This window comes from Ornithodoros turicata, chromosome 2 (genome assembly GCF_037126465.1).
Source record: "Ornithodoros turicata isolate Travis chromosome 2, ASM3712646v1, whole genome shotgun sequence".
Taxonomy (NCBI): Eukaryota; Metazoa; Arthropoda; class Arachnida; order Ixodida; family Argasidae; genus Ornithodoros; species Ornithodoros turicata.
In genome coordinates, this window is record NC_088202.1 from 79973044 (window position 1) to 79987883 (window position 14840).

At 48.1% G+C, this 14840-nt stretch overlaps 3 protein-coding genes and 1 long non-coding RNA gene across 4 annotated transcripts in view; 1 reads left to right on the forward strand and 3 right to left on the reverse strand.

The window, feature by feature from the left end:
• Positions 1-1527: 1527 nt before the first annotated feature.
• LOC135384822 (uncharacterized) lies at positions 1528-4991 on the reverse strand. The gene is made up of 3 exons (XM_064614007.1): positions 4733-4991; positions 3017-4665; positions 1528-1689 (listed from the first exon to the last, which is right to left on the reverse strand). The coding sequence occupies exons 1-3, from the start codon at positions 4989-4991 to the stop codon at positions 1528-1530; spliced, it is 2070 nt and encodes a 689-aa protein (XP_064470077.1).
• Positions 4992-7085: 2094 nt separating this feature from the next.
• LOC135385611 (disintegrin and metalloproteinase domain-containing protein 10-like) overlaps positions 7086-14840 on the reverse strand; it is a 53783-nt gene continuing 46028 nt past the window's right edge. The window contains exons 12-14 of the mRNA XM_064615038.1: positions 10517-10722; positions 7233-7426; positions 7086-7173 (exon numbers count right to left, since the gene is read on the reverse strand). Of these exons, the coding sequence (XP_064471108.1) occupies positions 7140-7173; positions 7233-7426; positions 10517-10722 (434 nt within the window). The 3' untranslated portion in view covers positions 7086-7139. The remainder of the gene's footprint in view (positions 7174-7232; positions 7427-10516; positions 10723-14840) is intronic.
• Positions 8476-8846, forward strand: LOC135385613 (uncharacterized). The gene is made up of 2 exons (XR_010420453.1): positions 8476-8687; positions 8748-8846. It is a non-coding gene; the product is annotated as an uncharacterized LOC135385613 (long non-coding RNA).
• On the reverse strand, positions 12598-14192 carry LOC135383755 (uncharacterized). The gene is made up of 4 exons (XM_064613091.1): positions 13858-14192; positions 13676-13753; positions 13457-13540; positions 12598-13301 (listed from the first exon to the last, which is right to left on the reverse strand). Exons 1-4 carry the CDS (start codon positions 14003-14005, stop codon positions 12928-12930), a joined length of 684 nt encoding a protein of 227 aa, XP_064469161.1. The 5' UTR covers positions 14006-14192; the 3' UTR covers positions 12598-12927.

Below are 14840 nucleotides of genomic sequence, written 5' to 3' on the forward strand. Positions count from 1 at the left end.
TGCGTTCGTCATTCTTTTCCATACTCTCGAATGGCGTAGTCGCTGTCGGATTGTATGTTTGTGGTGTATTATTCCAAGTTTAGAAACTGTCTACAAGGTATACATGTAGCATAACTTCCATAGGCCCCTGTGTCTTCAGAATGACGCCATGATTGAGACCGAGAGTGCCATCCATCCGTTGCGCGGACTACTACGATTGCAAATAAATGACGCAGTGCATAATTAGCCATGGCACGTTTACATTCACACACTTCGTTTGCGTTGTTTAGAAGGTGACAGTTTCGAATGTGACAAGCCATGGCACGTTTACATTCACACACTTCGTTTGCGTTGTATTCATTTTCTTGGCCGAACCATGCAAATCACCTAGGGCATCAGTACCAGACGAGAACAGAGAAAAATAAATAAGAGTTTATGACACACATCAATTCGAAATACATAGAGTTTCACACATTTTGACAACTCCAAACAGAAGGGCATTGTGATGACCACACAGAAATTAGGAAGATTTACTTGAGGTCCATTTCTCACCTAGAACTATATGTACACGTAGTGATTAGACGTTTGCATTTATTCAATGAGTGGCCATAATGGGTCCATTGCAGAAAAAAAACAAAACAAAAAAACATGACATCGTTGGCGGACAGCTGATGCCCGCTAGCAGACACGCCATGGCCGGTCGTGCCATGACGAAATCTTGTTTTCGCAGGGTCAGCAACAAGAGATGCATGGTATTCATCTGTTCACACGTGTTAATCTGGGTCTACAGCACCGAGATGTGAAAGTCGCTTCCTGTTTAACCCAAAAAGTGTACGAGCTCCGTATTACAATGCACGGACACACGGCACGGATACAGAGATGCACAAATAAACAAGCCCACTGTGACACATGCGCAGGGGAACGGGATACAGAAATGTACTCGGGTGGTAGATGATTTCGTATTATGTGCATTGTGAGAACAGATAATTTTCCTACATTGAAATTATGAGTAACTTATTAGTACACGCGCATGTCATGCCCATGTTGTAAAGTTTTTTTGTTTACGATCGTACCTTGTTAAGTCTTGCGACAGTCGGTAGCTTGGTCGAGGGGCCCAGCACCCAGGCAGAACTCAGACGAGGCAAAAGTGAGTTGACAAGAACGGAATATATTTACATCGTGACAAGTGAAAGTGAAAAGCTCCCAACAGGGACAAAGGGGCCGCTTAAGTAGTCTCCGTCCGTGAGAAGGAGGTCACCAGCCGCGGCGAGTTCCAGGAAGACGACCTTGATCTCCCCTTTTTGGGTGAATGGGGAAGCTCGCTGACAGGAACATGGCTGACCAACGACGAGTGGGGAAACAAACATGGCGTGGCAGCCAGGTCGTAACAGCTCGTCGCCGCCCCGGGTTGACCTCGGACGAGTGTGCAGTTTAACGCTGGCCACTGGACGAGGTGGATCTTTCAGCAAGCCAGGTGAACGAACTTTAAGGGCCCTCTCGCTGGAGTCTCTCTCAGGTTCAGGACGGGGCAGAATGCCAAGGCGTAGATCAAACTTCCCGTTCCTCTCGGTGGATGACGTGTAAGGAGAGCGCTGCCTCTGCTGCGTCGTGTTTCCGAGGAGAGTTTGTAGAGGCCAGGTAGACCTTGACGTTTGATCGTGATTGTGCCAGCTTCTCTTGAGAAAAGTGGAGGTTGATGGGACAAGTATGCTGCGACAGGCAAAACAACAAGCGGAACAAAGATCCACAGATCCAGCCCCAACAGGCGAGCCATCCGTCCCGGTCGTCCCACGGTCAGGATCCAAGAAAAGATATGCGCTACATAAATGATTTATAACTTTCGTTTGCTGGGCAACATGTTTAGCAAACAACACGCAAGTTAACCCATGCCTTCGGCTCTCTTACACAACAATGCGTGGAATATGTACACGGACTTCAAGCCCAAATTTTGTCGCAAACAGCTCAATGTAAGTCAACAGGTATCCGGAGGTATATGTACAGGTGGCAATTAGGTCAGTTTTACCACTCCGCTAACAGCGGCTCAGGCAATCCGCATTGACGTGCTGTTTTCCCTTCTTATAACGAACGACAAAGTCGTGCTGTTGCAGTGCGAGACTCCATCTTAGCAGACGGCCATTTTTGCTAGACATCTGGCTCAACCATGCGAGCGGACAATGATCTGTGACCAGGATGAATTTAGCCCCGTACAGGTAGCAAGCAAGTTTTTGCGTCGCCCAAACCAAACACGCACACTCCTTTTCGGACGCGCTGTACGCTTCCTCCCTAAGGGACAATTTCCTACTTGCATATAATATAGGGTGCTCCTGTTGTTTTTCATCCTCCTGGCACAAAATTATTCCCATGCCCCTATTGCTCGCGTCGCACTGAACAGTAAACGTTTTAGAGAAGTCGGGCGCTTTGAGAACAGGAGGTTCCGCCAAAGCTTTCTTCAGACTCTGGAAAGCACTTTCCATTTTCTCGTCCCATTGTACCCTCGTGGGCGCAAACTTCCTGAGAGCGTCCGTCAAGGGGCTGGCCAGTTCCGAGTACTGTCGAATGTAGCTTCGGTAATAACCCGTTAAACCGAGAAACCGGTTTTGTTCTGCGGTCTAGGGAAGTCAACGACAGCTGCTACTTTCAACTCGGCTGGCCTACGAAAGCCTTGTCCGACCCGGTGACTCAGATACAGGACCTCTCCCTGTCCAAGATGACATTTTGTCATTTTTAGAGTTAGTCCCGCACTCTTTAACCTGTTGAAGATGTCGCGCAAGTGTTCTAAATGCTCTGACCAGGTCTCCGAGTAGATTGCTACGTCATCTAAGTAGGGAACAGCGTACTTTTCCGCCCCACGGAGCACTTTGTCCATTAATTTAGAAAAGGCGAACGGCGCGTTCTTCAAACCAAAGCTCAACATTAGCGGCTTAAAAGTCCCCATCGGCGTCGTGAAGGCCGCGTATCTCTGGGCCCTTTCAGTCATTGGCACCTGCCAGTACCCCCTGACAAGGTCTAAGGTTGAAATAAATTTCGCGCTGCTTACCCTTTCGACCCGTTCTTCCAGGTTTGGGATGGGGTACACCTGCGTTGACGTCACGGCATTTAGCTTACGGTAGTCTATGCAGGGTCGAGGTTCTTTGCCCGGAGCTTCGACAATGATCATAGGTGAAGCGTAGTCGCTTTCACCTGCTTCAATTATTTTCAAGTCTAGCATCCGCTGGATCTCTTTCCTCATAATCGACTCCTGTCTGGGTGATATGCGATAGGAACGTGAACGTACCGGCTCTGCTGTTGTAAGCTCTATGTCGTGGCAAATTAGATCTGTTTTCCCCGGTTTGTCCGAAAACAGTCCCTCAAAATTCCCTATAAGATTCCTCAAATCGCATATTTGGGAATCACTAAAATGGCTTTCTCCTGCTACAGTTCTTACAATGTCCTCAATACTCGGGTTTGATGAACCAATTTCGCCCCACTCGGGTATCTCCGTGTGCTGCTCCTCCGGCATATTTAACGCTACACTGACAATGTGCGTCGAATCAACATACGGCTTCATAAGGTTGGTGTGATACGTGCGGACCTCCTTCCTTTTTCCCCTTATCTCCACCATGTAGGTTGTTTCGGACAACTTACGCACCACCTTGAACGGTCCATCCCAGTGAACCTGAAGCTTGTTCGCACGTGTAGGACGGAGTACAAGCACTTTGTCATTCTCTTTGTACACTCTAGGGCGCGCATTACGATCATAATATGTCTTGGCTCTTCTTTGTGAGTCGCGCATGTTAGCCTCGGCTATTTCTCTGGTATCTTGCAACCGCTGCAGGAGGTCTAAAACGTATTCGACTACTGTGTTGTCAGTGCGTGGGTCTTCCCATTCTTCCCTTAACAGCCTCATCGGGGACCTCAGTGTGCGCCCGTACACCAGTTCCGCGGGGCTGAATCCCGTTGCTTCGTGTGGCACCGAACGCAACGCAAACATGGCCCCTGGTAGACCTGCCTCCCAGTCTGTTTTGAAATCATGAACTAGTGCCCGCAGAACTCGTTTCAGTACCGAGTGCCACTTCTCCACGCTATTGCTCTGCGGGTGATAAAGGGAACTGTGAATCACTTTGATTCCGCATTTTTGCAAGAACGTGGTAGTTAGCGCACTCGTGAACACCGACCCATTATCGCACTGGATTTCCCTGGGAAATCCAATCCGAGAGAACACGGAAAGTAGGCCGTCTACGATCTCAGCGGAACACTGCTCTTTTAGGGGGACGGCTTCCGGGAATTTAGTCGCCGGGCAAATCATGGTCAGGATATATTTTGATCCTGATTTCGAAACGGGTAGAGGTGCGACAACATCTATAACCAACCGTTGGAACGGTTCGGAAATGACTGGCACTAACGTGAGAGGGGCTTTGCATCGCTCGTTAGGATTCCCTACCCTCTGGCAAGTGTCGCATGCCCGCACATACCTCTCGACATCTTTGAAACACCCTGGCCAGTACCATTCCTGCAACAGACGCTGTTTTGTTTTCCGTACACCCAGGTGTCCTGCCCACGAGTTGTCATGAGACATCTTGAGGATATCTCCGCGCAAACTTTCGGGCACCATTAACTGGTCTACGACCTTGCCTCTGCGATCCTCGTAATGGCGGTAGAGGAGACCGCTCTGTATGATGATCTTTACATTACTCCTAGCCACACCCTCTGTTTGAGTCCCAGATTTTTCTCAGCGTCGGGTCCGCTTTCTGAAGCGCGATTAGCTCATCCTTACTGATGCGCACCAAATTTCTTAGCGCTCCGCTCGACGGTGCCAGGTATTCACCGACCTGACTAACGTCTGACTCATTGGGGCTGACTATGTCCTGCTGACTACTTTCCTGACTTGGCTCTTTCTCGCGAATTCCGACCTGGTTCGCGAGCTCCGATTCCTCAATTTCCTTTTCCGCCGTTTTCGCCTTCAATTCTCGCGCTTTGGCCCTAGTGAGAGCGAACACCCCCGCTTCATCTATCTTTATGCCCTCCTTGCGCATGAGGTGGGCAGTACGATTGGATAGTAAGTACAGGTACTGGTCAGGAAGACGATCCGTCACTGCTGCCTCAGTGCGAAAATCACCAAACGGCCCAGTAATACACACCTCGGCCACCGGTAGGCTCAATAACCTGGCGTATCCACGCACACTTCGACAAGTAATGCTCCGGTAAAACAAATGAGGGATGCACTAGATCTAGGTTAGCACCACTGTCACGTAACACCGTACACGGACGACCGTTCACCTGAAGCTGATACAGATACGGCTTCATTATCTACTCCTCCGTTGCACTGCTGTCGTCCGCGTAAGCTAATGCCACGCGCGGGTTTCTACAACCCCCAGCTATGTGGCCCTGTTCCTTACACCTATGGCATACGATAGGCTGCTTCCTTTCAAACGCTTTGCTGTTGCGTCTTTCTTCGTGCCCTCCTTTAGACCCTGTGCCTTCGCCGGTTGAATTCTCCTTCGGGGAGGCGCCATTAGCGTTACCGTTTTTCAGTTCTTGTTTCCGATTTCCCTTCAGAAAATGCTTCCGCGATTTCCCTAGCGGTTTCCCGTCTTGGCTGCCCATACCTCTTAGAGAAACGTATTCGTCCGCGTGGTCCGCAGCTATCTCAACGGTAGCAACGCCGGACTTATCCCGCACCCAGTTTCGCATCTGGTCTGGCAGTTCATTGAACTGTTCGAGCGCAATTACTTCTAAGATCTTTTCTGGGTCACCGAACGCTTCGGCGCTTTTCATCCATTCGCTAAGATTAGCTTTGATTTCGAACCCGCGTTCGGCATAGCTGCTGACCTTTCTGCCGTCTCCGTCGCGAAATCTAAGCCGAAAAGCTTCTGCCGACAGCCGAAATTTCTTCAATAGGCTCTGCTTCACTTTCTCATAGCATTTCGCGTCCTCCGCCGATAGACGAGCTACACTGTCAGCCGCCTCACATGGTAGAACAGTCATGAGTCTAGCCGGCCACGAATCCCTTCCGTAGTTTTCTCGCTCGCACGCACGCTCAAAATTGACCAAGAAAAGTCCTATATCCTGACCTATCTTGAACGGCTGCAACAGCTTCGACATGTCTACGTTTTGTGTTCTCGGGATCGACCCCACGTCTTGCGACTGACTGCCTGTCAGACGTTTCAGTTCTACTTCCAACTTGAGCTTTTCTAGTTCTCTCTGATGAGCTCTTTCTTCTTTCTCACGATCCTTTTGTTCTTCCTCACGCTCCTTCTCCTCGCTGATTTTTTTAAGGGTTTCCCTGACATCGTCATCCCCTAAATCAGCCTCAACAATTGCCTCAATCACCTGCGCCTTTTTCGTTGTGCTGTTTACATTTAACCCGAATTCTTTGCACACCCGGATCAGATCGGTCCGAAGGAATGATGTAAGATCCATGCTGACCGCCAACGATGTTGCCCACACACCTCTGATATTTTAGACAAAGTGCTAACAATATCTATAGAGGGACCCAACGGAATAGAATTGTAGCTACTCCCACAATCTAATCCTGACCAAAGGGCAACAAAGTCAAACCGCTCACCAATCGTAGGCCAAAATCCATAGATTCCGTCCAGCTGTTGTTCACCAGTCCGGCAAATGAGAAGGATCCCGTCGCTGCCATCCAGTTGTTAAGTCTTGCGACAGTCGGTAGCTTGGTCGAGGGGCCCAGCACCCAGGCAGAACTCAGACGAGGCAAAAGTGAGTTGACAAGAACGGAATATATTTACATCGGGACAAGTGAAAGTGAAAAGCTCCCAACAGGGACAAAGGGGCCGCTTAAGTAGTCTCCGTCCGTGAGAAGGAGGTCACCAGCCGCGGCGAGTTCCAGGAAGACGACCTTGATCTCCTTCCCCCTTTTTGGGTGAATGGGGAAGCTCGCTGACAGGAACATGGCTGACCAACGACGAGGGGGGAGACAAACATGGCGTGGCAGCCAGGTCGTAACAACCTCTACTACCAACACCCAGGATCCCTCGCACCTCATGATGATACTCTTCCCGATGGGTCTGATTTGGTATTTTCGCTTGTTTTCGCTACCAGTTTAGATATGCCTTGCTGTCTACGCTGACGAAGAGCTGATAAACGAAGAAACACAACAAGTCGTTGAGATAGATGCTTCATTGCGCTTCAATTTTATATCTTTTTAGGGCTATCTGTCAGCGGTGTACTTCATCTGTAACCGCACTGTACCTGAAAAATCAAATGTTCATGATCGGCATTGGCGTTATTTAATCTGCCGCAATTCTTACCTAGAAGCAGAATAGTGGCTTCCTGACCTTGACATTAAACTCGACTTTGATTTTGACCTGAGTTTCGTCTTGAGTACGTAGACTGGCTCCTTTCGCGGGTTGTTGCTTGGCGTGTGCACAGCGCAGTATCGGAAACATAGAGCGAAGATGAAAACCAGCCCCGCAACCAGTAGCAAGGACACAAACACATGTTCCTGTGGGAAATGCACGTATGTCTATATTTTCAAAGTATTGGTCTTGGTGTGTCAGCACATCTGATTGGTCTAGGACGTAGAACGTGCAGACAACACACAGCAAACCCCGTACTCGTGTATTCGCGTATTCTTGTTTTTGTGTTCGTTCAATTTCGAGATATGCAAACCTAATAAAAGGCTCACATAGCTTTTCTTTCAGGGTACGTTTCATGTCAGCTGTCAGGTTACCGTGCTACCCGTTCATTCGCACAACACGAAAGGGAAAACGAGAACAGACTCGCACAACCTTGGCTAAGAGACTTGGCTAAGAAACGAGACAGGAGTCTGATGGCCTTTTTTGACAAAACTTCTCATTCGGCTATGCGATAAGCGGAAGGGGGCCACATGCATAAGCACAGCTTAGCTGTGGAGAGACCAGGGATAGATTGTCCAAAATCCCTTCAAAGGAAGGGATTTTGACATAGTGCACAAAGCAATAGTGAATGAGATTTTCTTTGTAACCTGGGTAGCAGTAAAATCAGGGGAGCGATACAGCGACGTTTTGAAATCTCAGAGAAAGCTCATTGTCTTTGTACAAGAACGCTCGTTGTGTCTCGTGCAACCAGCCCAGTCAAAAGCAAAAAAAAAAAAAAAAAAGAAGAAAAAAGCAACAAGCAGGGGACTTTCTCTGCCGGTGTCGCCGGGTCCGGTAGCCTTGGATTGGATTTTAAGCTATCATTCCATTTGTTCGTCATGTTTATTGCGATGTTTGGGATGAGTTAAGTAACACTTAAGTGCATGTGTGCGAATACAACGCAGAAGCCATCGCCGAGGTTGTTCGTCTAGTCATTACTCTGCTTGCCTGTTTGTGATCCTGAAGGCAGTTGGACGAGGAACGGTTGTTGCTAGGCGTCGCGACGTCACATGTGGAACTGTCTTACACGTGAATGCTCAGTGCTCAATGTGCAAGTGACGAACACCTGTGGCTCACAGGTTGCGTTTTCGGCAGCGATAAGGTCCGGGCATATACGTACATCTATATATATATTTTTTTTTTTCGATGACAGATGATGTTCCTGCCGTTGATGGCCATGTTGTGTGGGTCCACTGTATTGGCCAAACCGGCCATGATGCATCGTCAGGGCTACTGAGCGTGAGACCTTCCGGAGGATGCATATCTGTTCATTACTCCAGATGTAGCTGAAGACAGACTTGTCATGTCATCCCTGTGGCCATGCACCACTCCTGAGGACTTCACGATCCACAGGTTGGCATCAAGCATGTGAGTTAGCCCTCTATCGGGTGGAGCAGCCTAAGTTAAAAAACGTCATTTCTGCTTAAGGTTGAAAGTGATCTTCGTGCTCTGTATAGTACCCTTCTTCCATGGTCTACTCTGCGTCGTGCGTGCGGGTGTTTTCTTCGAATAAAGTTGTTAGTTGCATTTGTAAAGTCGTTAGTACTTAAAAATATGTTGATGCCTTGAGAGCTCTCGGCAAAGACTGCAACTTTGGCATCGTAGACTCTAGAATGTCGGTTGGTACATCACCGCCACCGGCTACAAGGCCATCCACGTCACACTAAACCGAGTCCGAAGCATCAACCACCACAGTCTCCAGTCGGAACTGTCAGATTTGGAAAAACAGAGACTCTTCCACTGGAGATAATGTTACGAGACCTGTTCATTTTGGGGTCACGTGATATCCGCGTACATCAGCGATTACTGCCAGAACGGAATATTATGTATCAAAAAGCGCTTGATATCCTAAAGGCGATGCAATCGACAGTGGCGCAGCAGTCAAGCATGTGTCCAGTAGTGAAGACAGTAAGATTCGCCACATGTCAACACAGCGACGTAATTCAAAGAAAGGGACAAATCAGGTATCCTGTTGTTATACGGTTGCACGGGAGACCTCAAAGCTCACAACTGCAGTTTTGATGACAAGATGAAGAGTAACCGGCAGAGCCCGCAACTTTCGACCTAAGGACGTGGACTGGCACTCCACTACGAGTACGAAGAAAACAACAGTCCATTTTAGACCACTGCAGAGAGAAGTTACAGTGGATCTCTACGTGGTAGCAGGTCGTGGCATAAAACCTTCTAGGACATGATTGGTTCGAGCCCCTGGTCATGTCAGTCACTGGTATTCACATAGCTTCTGGAACAGTGTGTCAAGCATTGTTTGACGAATTCAGTCGGGTTTTTCATGGCAAGCTGAGTGAACCTGTCGGAGATCCTATGCATGTTGACGCACAGCGGAACACGCGCTTTGAAATTTCTGTAGTGTCGTAGCGTGTCTCTGGCATTGAGACATGCTGTGGACGAACAGCTTATAGCAAGCTTCAATAGCAAGGAATCTTCATCTTCGCTCTGGGCTACGCCGTTTGTAACTGAACGAAAACGAGGTAGCACCCTTCGCACAGCACACAGCCTAAGCACAGTAAGCCTGGCAGTCGGGAAAGCCTATTCTCATGCCCCTGTCGGTGACTCCCGTCTGATAATCCTTTTGTGTGATGCCTCACCCTACGGAGTTTGCGCTATTCTTTCACAGCGAGCAGTGGATGGAGATGAGCTACCAATAATGTTTGCTTTTCGCACATTTGGTAATCACGAAAAAAATTACGCACATCTGGATAAGGAATTGTGTTTGATATGAAACACTACCACCATTTCGTTGCTGGTAGGCACGTTCACTGGCCACCCACCGCAAGCCGTTATTCGTAATTTTGAGCCCTTGCAGACCGATTCCTCTCATGTTGTCACCCCGAATGGTACGAAGCGCGTACGACTACAACTTGGTATTTCTACGGGGTACCCAGCATTAGTATGCGTTGAGCCGGAGCCGTAATCCCTTGCTTAATGCTGCTTTTTGTACGTGCTTGTCTTACATATTTAATACGAATTTCACAGTGAGCTGAATATGATATTGAGGACATGTTCTTGCACGAATTCATCATAATACATGTGCATAATTAGTTAACGGTGCACTGCTCAATGCGCAGTCGCTCGAAATTTTGTGAGCTGGTACCTAACTCCACGGATGCAAACCTGCAGGAGGTTCGTGGAGGAGCTAGAAAAAGCGTTAAATAGCAAGGCGACAGCTTGCATATTACCTTGAGAAAAGTTAGCAGGCTCTTTGGGCTTGATCCGAAGAGCAGATCGTTTAATTTTGTGAGTGCACCTTCGGCGTCGATTGCCCGACAACGATGAAACACGTCACAATATCCGGTCAGTTCGTTGCATGGCGTTCCTGGGGTCAGGTATTTGCCGCACTGATGCTTCATCTTTGGGAAGTCGCACGCCGAACGACACTGTCCGTCTGCGGTGAAAGAAGACGTGATCAGTACATGCGGTGGCGAAGCCGGGGGGGGGGGGGATGGTTCGGGGATTCAAACCACACGAAATCGTACCTTTGGTAGTGCATTTGGGAGAGGGAAGCGAGAAGCGCGGGGGTATCCTCCTCACTACCCATAGAACCCCTCCCGAAATAGCTTTCTCGGTACGTGTGCAGTGGGGTAACACTACTTGACGCTGATGACATTTGCAGCATGTGCAGTATCATGCAAGTAGTAGTAAGGGGTAGAACGAAAAAAAAGGAAGGGAAGGTAGCAGCTTTAAATTTCCGTTGCTTGTCTTCCTGAATAAGTTTGCACATGATTACATCTCCTAGCGGCCTCGATGGGTCGGATTTGTAACGCGTGATCCTACTGATCGCAAGGTTGCGGGTTCGATCCTGGCGGAGGACGCCAGCAGCTTGGCGGCAGTCTACAAGTTGCTTTAAACACGCAGTCCTCTGCAAGCGACTTTTGTTACAGTGTCTCATGTACTACGATTTCGGTGCACATTGAAGAACACTCGGATTGGCAAAATTAACCCACATGTAGACAGGGCTGGGCAGTATTACAAATACATTGTATTATAATACCGTTACTGTAATACTTTAGAGTATTTGTATTACGTACTATAATACCCATACAAAAAATTCGAGTATTACTTGCATTGTATTACTGCAAAACTCGTAATACTTATGACATGTCCTGCCTGAGGTGATGGGTCTTACACGTGTATGCTTTCGGTACCATTCCAGTAACAAAATTTGTCTGGACGTTTCGACGTCTATGCAGACGTCATCATCAGCAAAGAAACAACAGCGCGCGAGTCCTATCCTATGTGTCTATCGCTGTTGTTTCTTTGCTGATGATGACGTCTGCATAGACGTCGAAACGTCCAGACAAATTTTGTTACTTTGTTTGTTATGTAAGCCAGTGCTATCCTTCTTTTTATTAAACATGACTCCTGGCTTCTGGTCTATTTTCAACCATCCCAGTCCTACGAACACGACCTAGTTCTGCCAACAGAGGATCACACTTCAACGTGCAACAAAGGGACGATTACAGGAGCTAGCTGATTTCTGAGAAACTTCTCCACTCCGGGTGAACAACCCGGAACCCTTAGGGGGTCATATCATACAATGGAGCCAGGGTCGGTGCTTCAGAAAGTAAGGCAGAAAAAAGTGGATTATAGACACACACACCTGCGTCCCGCGAGAGAATGCCATGAGAGCTGTGCACTGTGCCGTGCGAAGTTGGCAGTCCTCAAGTACCTGGATGACAAGCGCGTAGACTAGTCCATGTTGGACGACTACCCATCAGTTAGGAGTGTTTTCTTAAAGTTCAACACTAATTTATGTTCGTCCGCGCCGGTTGAACGATTGTTTTCGTTTGCGAACCTGCTACTCAGACCAAACAGACGATCGTTAGAAGATGGCGTATTTGAAAAGATGTTGCTTCTTAAGTGCCATTGTAGTGGAATAATATCTTGCGATATCAACTCGTTACACAATATATGGATGACACCGTGAAGCTGTCGTTGGCCCGGTAAAAGAGGACCGATAAGAAGACACGTAGCACAAAGACGTCTTTGCTCAGCGAGGTTTATTTTGCGACTAAAAAACTAATGCCTTTTCCTGGGGTCCAGAGACCTCCAAGTTCGAACAAGTAAAAAACAAGAAACGCAGTTAAGACACAGGAAAAAAAGGGAGACAGTTTCCCCTCTACTTCAAGGGAAACTGGAGTTCCGTGCCCCCCTTCTCCTGGGTGCGTCATGACAGCCACTTGTCACTCCTAGAGCACTAGAGAAACAAGTTTCAGAGTACCGCCAACCGCTTGACTCGTCTTGGCTTGGCTGGGCGCTGCCTCCGTCGCCGCCATTTCCCTTCCACCGGTCTTATGCGTCCATATGGGCCGCTTCAACGCCCGACTACAAGAACTACGTTTTCTTAAAGAAATCGCCTGAGATGAGATTACCGCTCTCTGCAAACGCAACCGTGCGCTAACAGAGAGAGATTAAAAGTGGTTCTCGAGTATTTTCTGGTTCGAGTATGTTGTAGCGTAGCTAACCGCGGCTGTGTGATGCCGCAACCCTGAATACATGGCCCCATACGACGGTCTTTGAAACGATAAAATTTGTGTGGTTACCTTGAACAACAATTAAACCACTCAAAGACCAATCACGGGAGTACACTTCAGATGACATTTATTGACCTAAAGATACAATCTTCGTACTTGTAGCCTCTACTCCCACATGCTACCCGGAGTCTCAGTGCCTTGAGAAATGTGGCTCGTGACCATGCTGAGCCCTTGGTTGTACCTCTTTCAAGGGCCCGAATTTGGTCTGCCGATAATATGCTTCGGAAGGACGCTTTCAGTCTCTGGCTTTCTCTGGCAGCTCTTTGTAGCCTTTTCCTCTGCAGGTTGACATGTCTTTCCAGGACAGCAATGCGTGCAGTTAGTAGATCTATTGTCTCAGCTTCTGATGGCACTGACTGGCAAGGATTCTGGTCTGCTGAAATACTGTGGTCGTGGTGCACCTCTGCTGCATCTGGAGTCGTACTCACAGCTAGAGAGAGGGAGGGAAAAAGGAATGAAATACAGTAATGAAGCACATGCAGAGTAAAAGCAGCCTGCTAGCTCCCATGACATGTCAGTTAACTAATAAAGGCAGCTGCAGCACCACACAACAAACAGACCAAAACAAGTTTCCGCTTTACTTACACAGGTCAGTTGAGCTTCCGTCCTCATGCGAGCAACTTATCTGGGTGGACGCAGGCTCATTTTGGTGGGTTTCAGAAGGTGTATCTGAAAGAAGCACAAATTAACAAAAGAAGCCCATGCCAACATGTGATTCATACAAGTCTGAATTGATAGACGGCATACACTTCAAAAGAGAGGGCTACATGAGTTCATGCAACGTGACAACCGTGTAGTAAATACTTTCAACAGTTGTGGATGCTGTCCCGTCATGGCGTGCTTGCATGTTGTCAATTGTAGAAGCAAGGACTTCTTCGTGATCTGCGTTGAAAGCAACTTACACTGTTAAGTTCTCTGTGTGAAAGGCTAAGCTATGTCATACTAACTGATAAAGTGAGACAGTGAGATCCTTCACTATCATATACCTTTTGGAACCTTAGAACACACAGGTCTTCGTAGGAAAGGCGGTTTTCGTTGCTTGGGTGGTTCACGATGTGGAAAAATAGACGGCACAGCATTCCACCGCAACTTCTTCTTCGCTCCTGGCATTCGATTCTCGAATTGGTCGCCCATAAAGTGATCCTACAACACATGAAGCGATACCAGATGTCGGCTTACTCCATATGCAATTAGCGACTTGTGGGCGTCAAACCGAGAATACAAGCTACGCGAAATATGAATCACAGCAATGGCTCAAATAAACACAACGAAAGTGTTACAAATGCTCTTATGCACTATAAAAAAGAAGATTGCACATATACGGCGGCGCCGACCTGTGTATCGCAATCCGAGGAAATCTCTCAAACTGCAATAGGAAACACCAAACAACAGCTGACACAATGACTTTAAGACCCTAAAGCGTCCTTTTTAACAGTGCTTACCTCGCAAAGGCGGGTGTTTTTCGATGGGACGAAATCCTTTCGTCCGATTCTATGAAGCCACGCTCGCCGGCGTTCACCGTCATTCTTGCCCTCTGGGATGCAAAATAAAGCTTTGCCGTCCTCTGACCTGTTGCTGCACTTGTACGCGCAGCAGCCAGGCATTTTTCGCGTGTCTGCGCGTCTATTCTGAATCAAATCGCGATCGCGTAGAGAAAACACCAGCGTAGACCAGCTTGCAGACTCCGATTTTGGAAGGGATATGGGCGCCGGGAGTCACGTGAACAAAGCCGGCCAATGGCCATCGCGGCGGCGAAGGGAAAAGGCTGGCGGTACTCCACTCCGTGTCGCAGCGGTCCAGCTGCAGACCCGTTTTTGGCCGAACACAGTTTTACAACAGCAATCAACTGAAATAAACATGCGTTGACCGGACCGGTGGCTTCAGAAATATGTCTGGGATTCCTTTTCTAATAACTGTCTGCCACGGCACAAAAGTATTACTGGTATTACTTGAGTAATAGTATTATGTA

Excerpts from the sequence above, each read along its gene's own strand:
- LOC135384822 (XM_064614007.1), bottom strand. The coding sequence starts at position 4,991 with ATGCGCAAGGAGGGCATAAAGATAGATGAAGCGGGGGTGTTCGCTCTC. Across the intron at positions 4,666-4,732 it reads AAGAAATTTGGTGCGCATCA|AGGGTGTGGCTAGGAGTAAT; the intron begins GTAAGGATGAGC and ends GGACTCAAACAG. Across the intron at positions 1,690-3,016 it reads TGGAAGAACGGGTCGAAAGG|CATACTTGTCCCATCAACCT; the intron begins GTAAGCAGCGCG and ends TGCCTGTCGCAG.
- LOC135383755 (XM_064613091.1), bottom strand. The coding sequence starts at position 14,005 with ATGGGCGACCAATTCGAGAATCGAATGCCAGGAGCGAAGAAGAAGTTG. Across the intron at positions 13,754-13,857 it reads GTGTTCTAAGGTTCCAAAAG|ATCACGAAGAAGTCCTTGCT; the intron begins GTATATGATAGT and ends CTTTCAACGCAG. Across the intron at positions 13,302-13,456 it reads CGGAAGCTCAACTGACCTGT|CTGTGAGTACGACTCCAGAT; the intron begins GTAAGTAAAGCG and ends CCCTCTCTCTAG.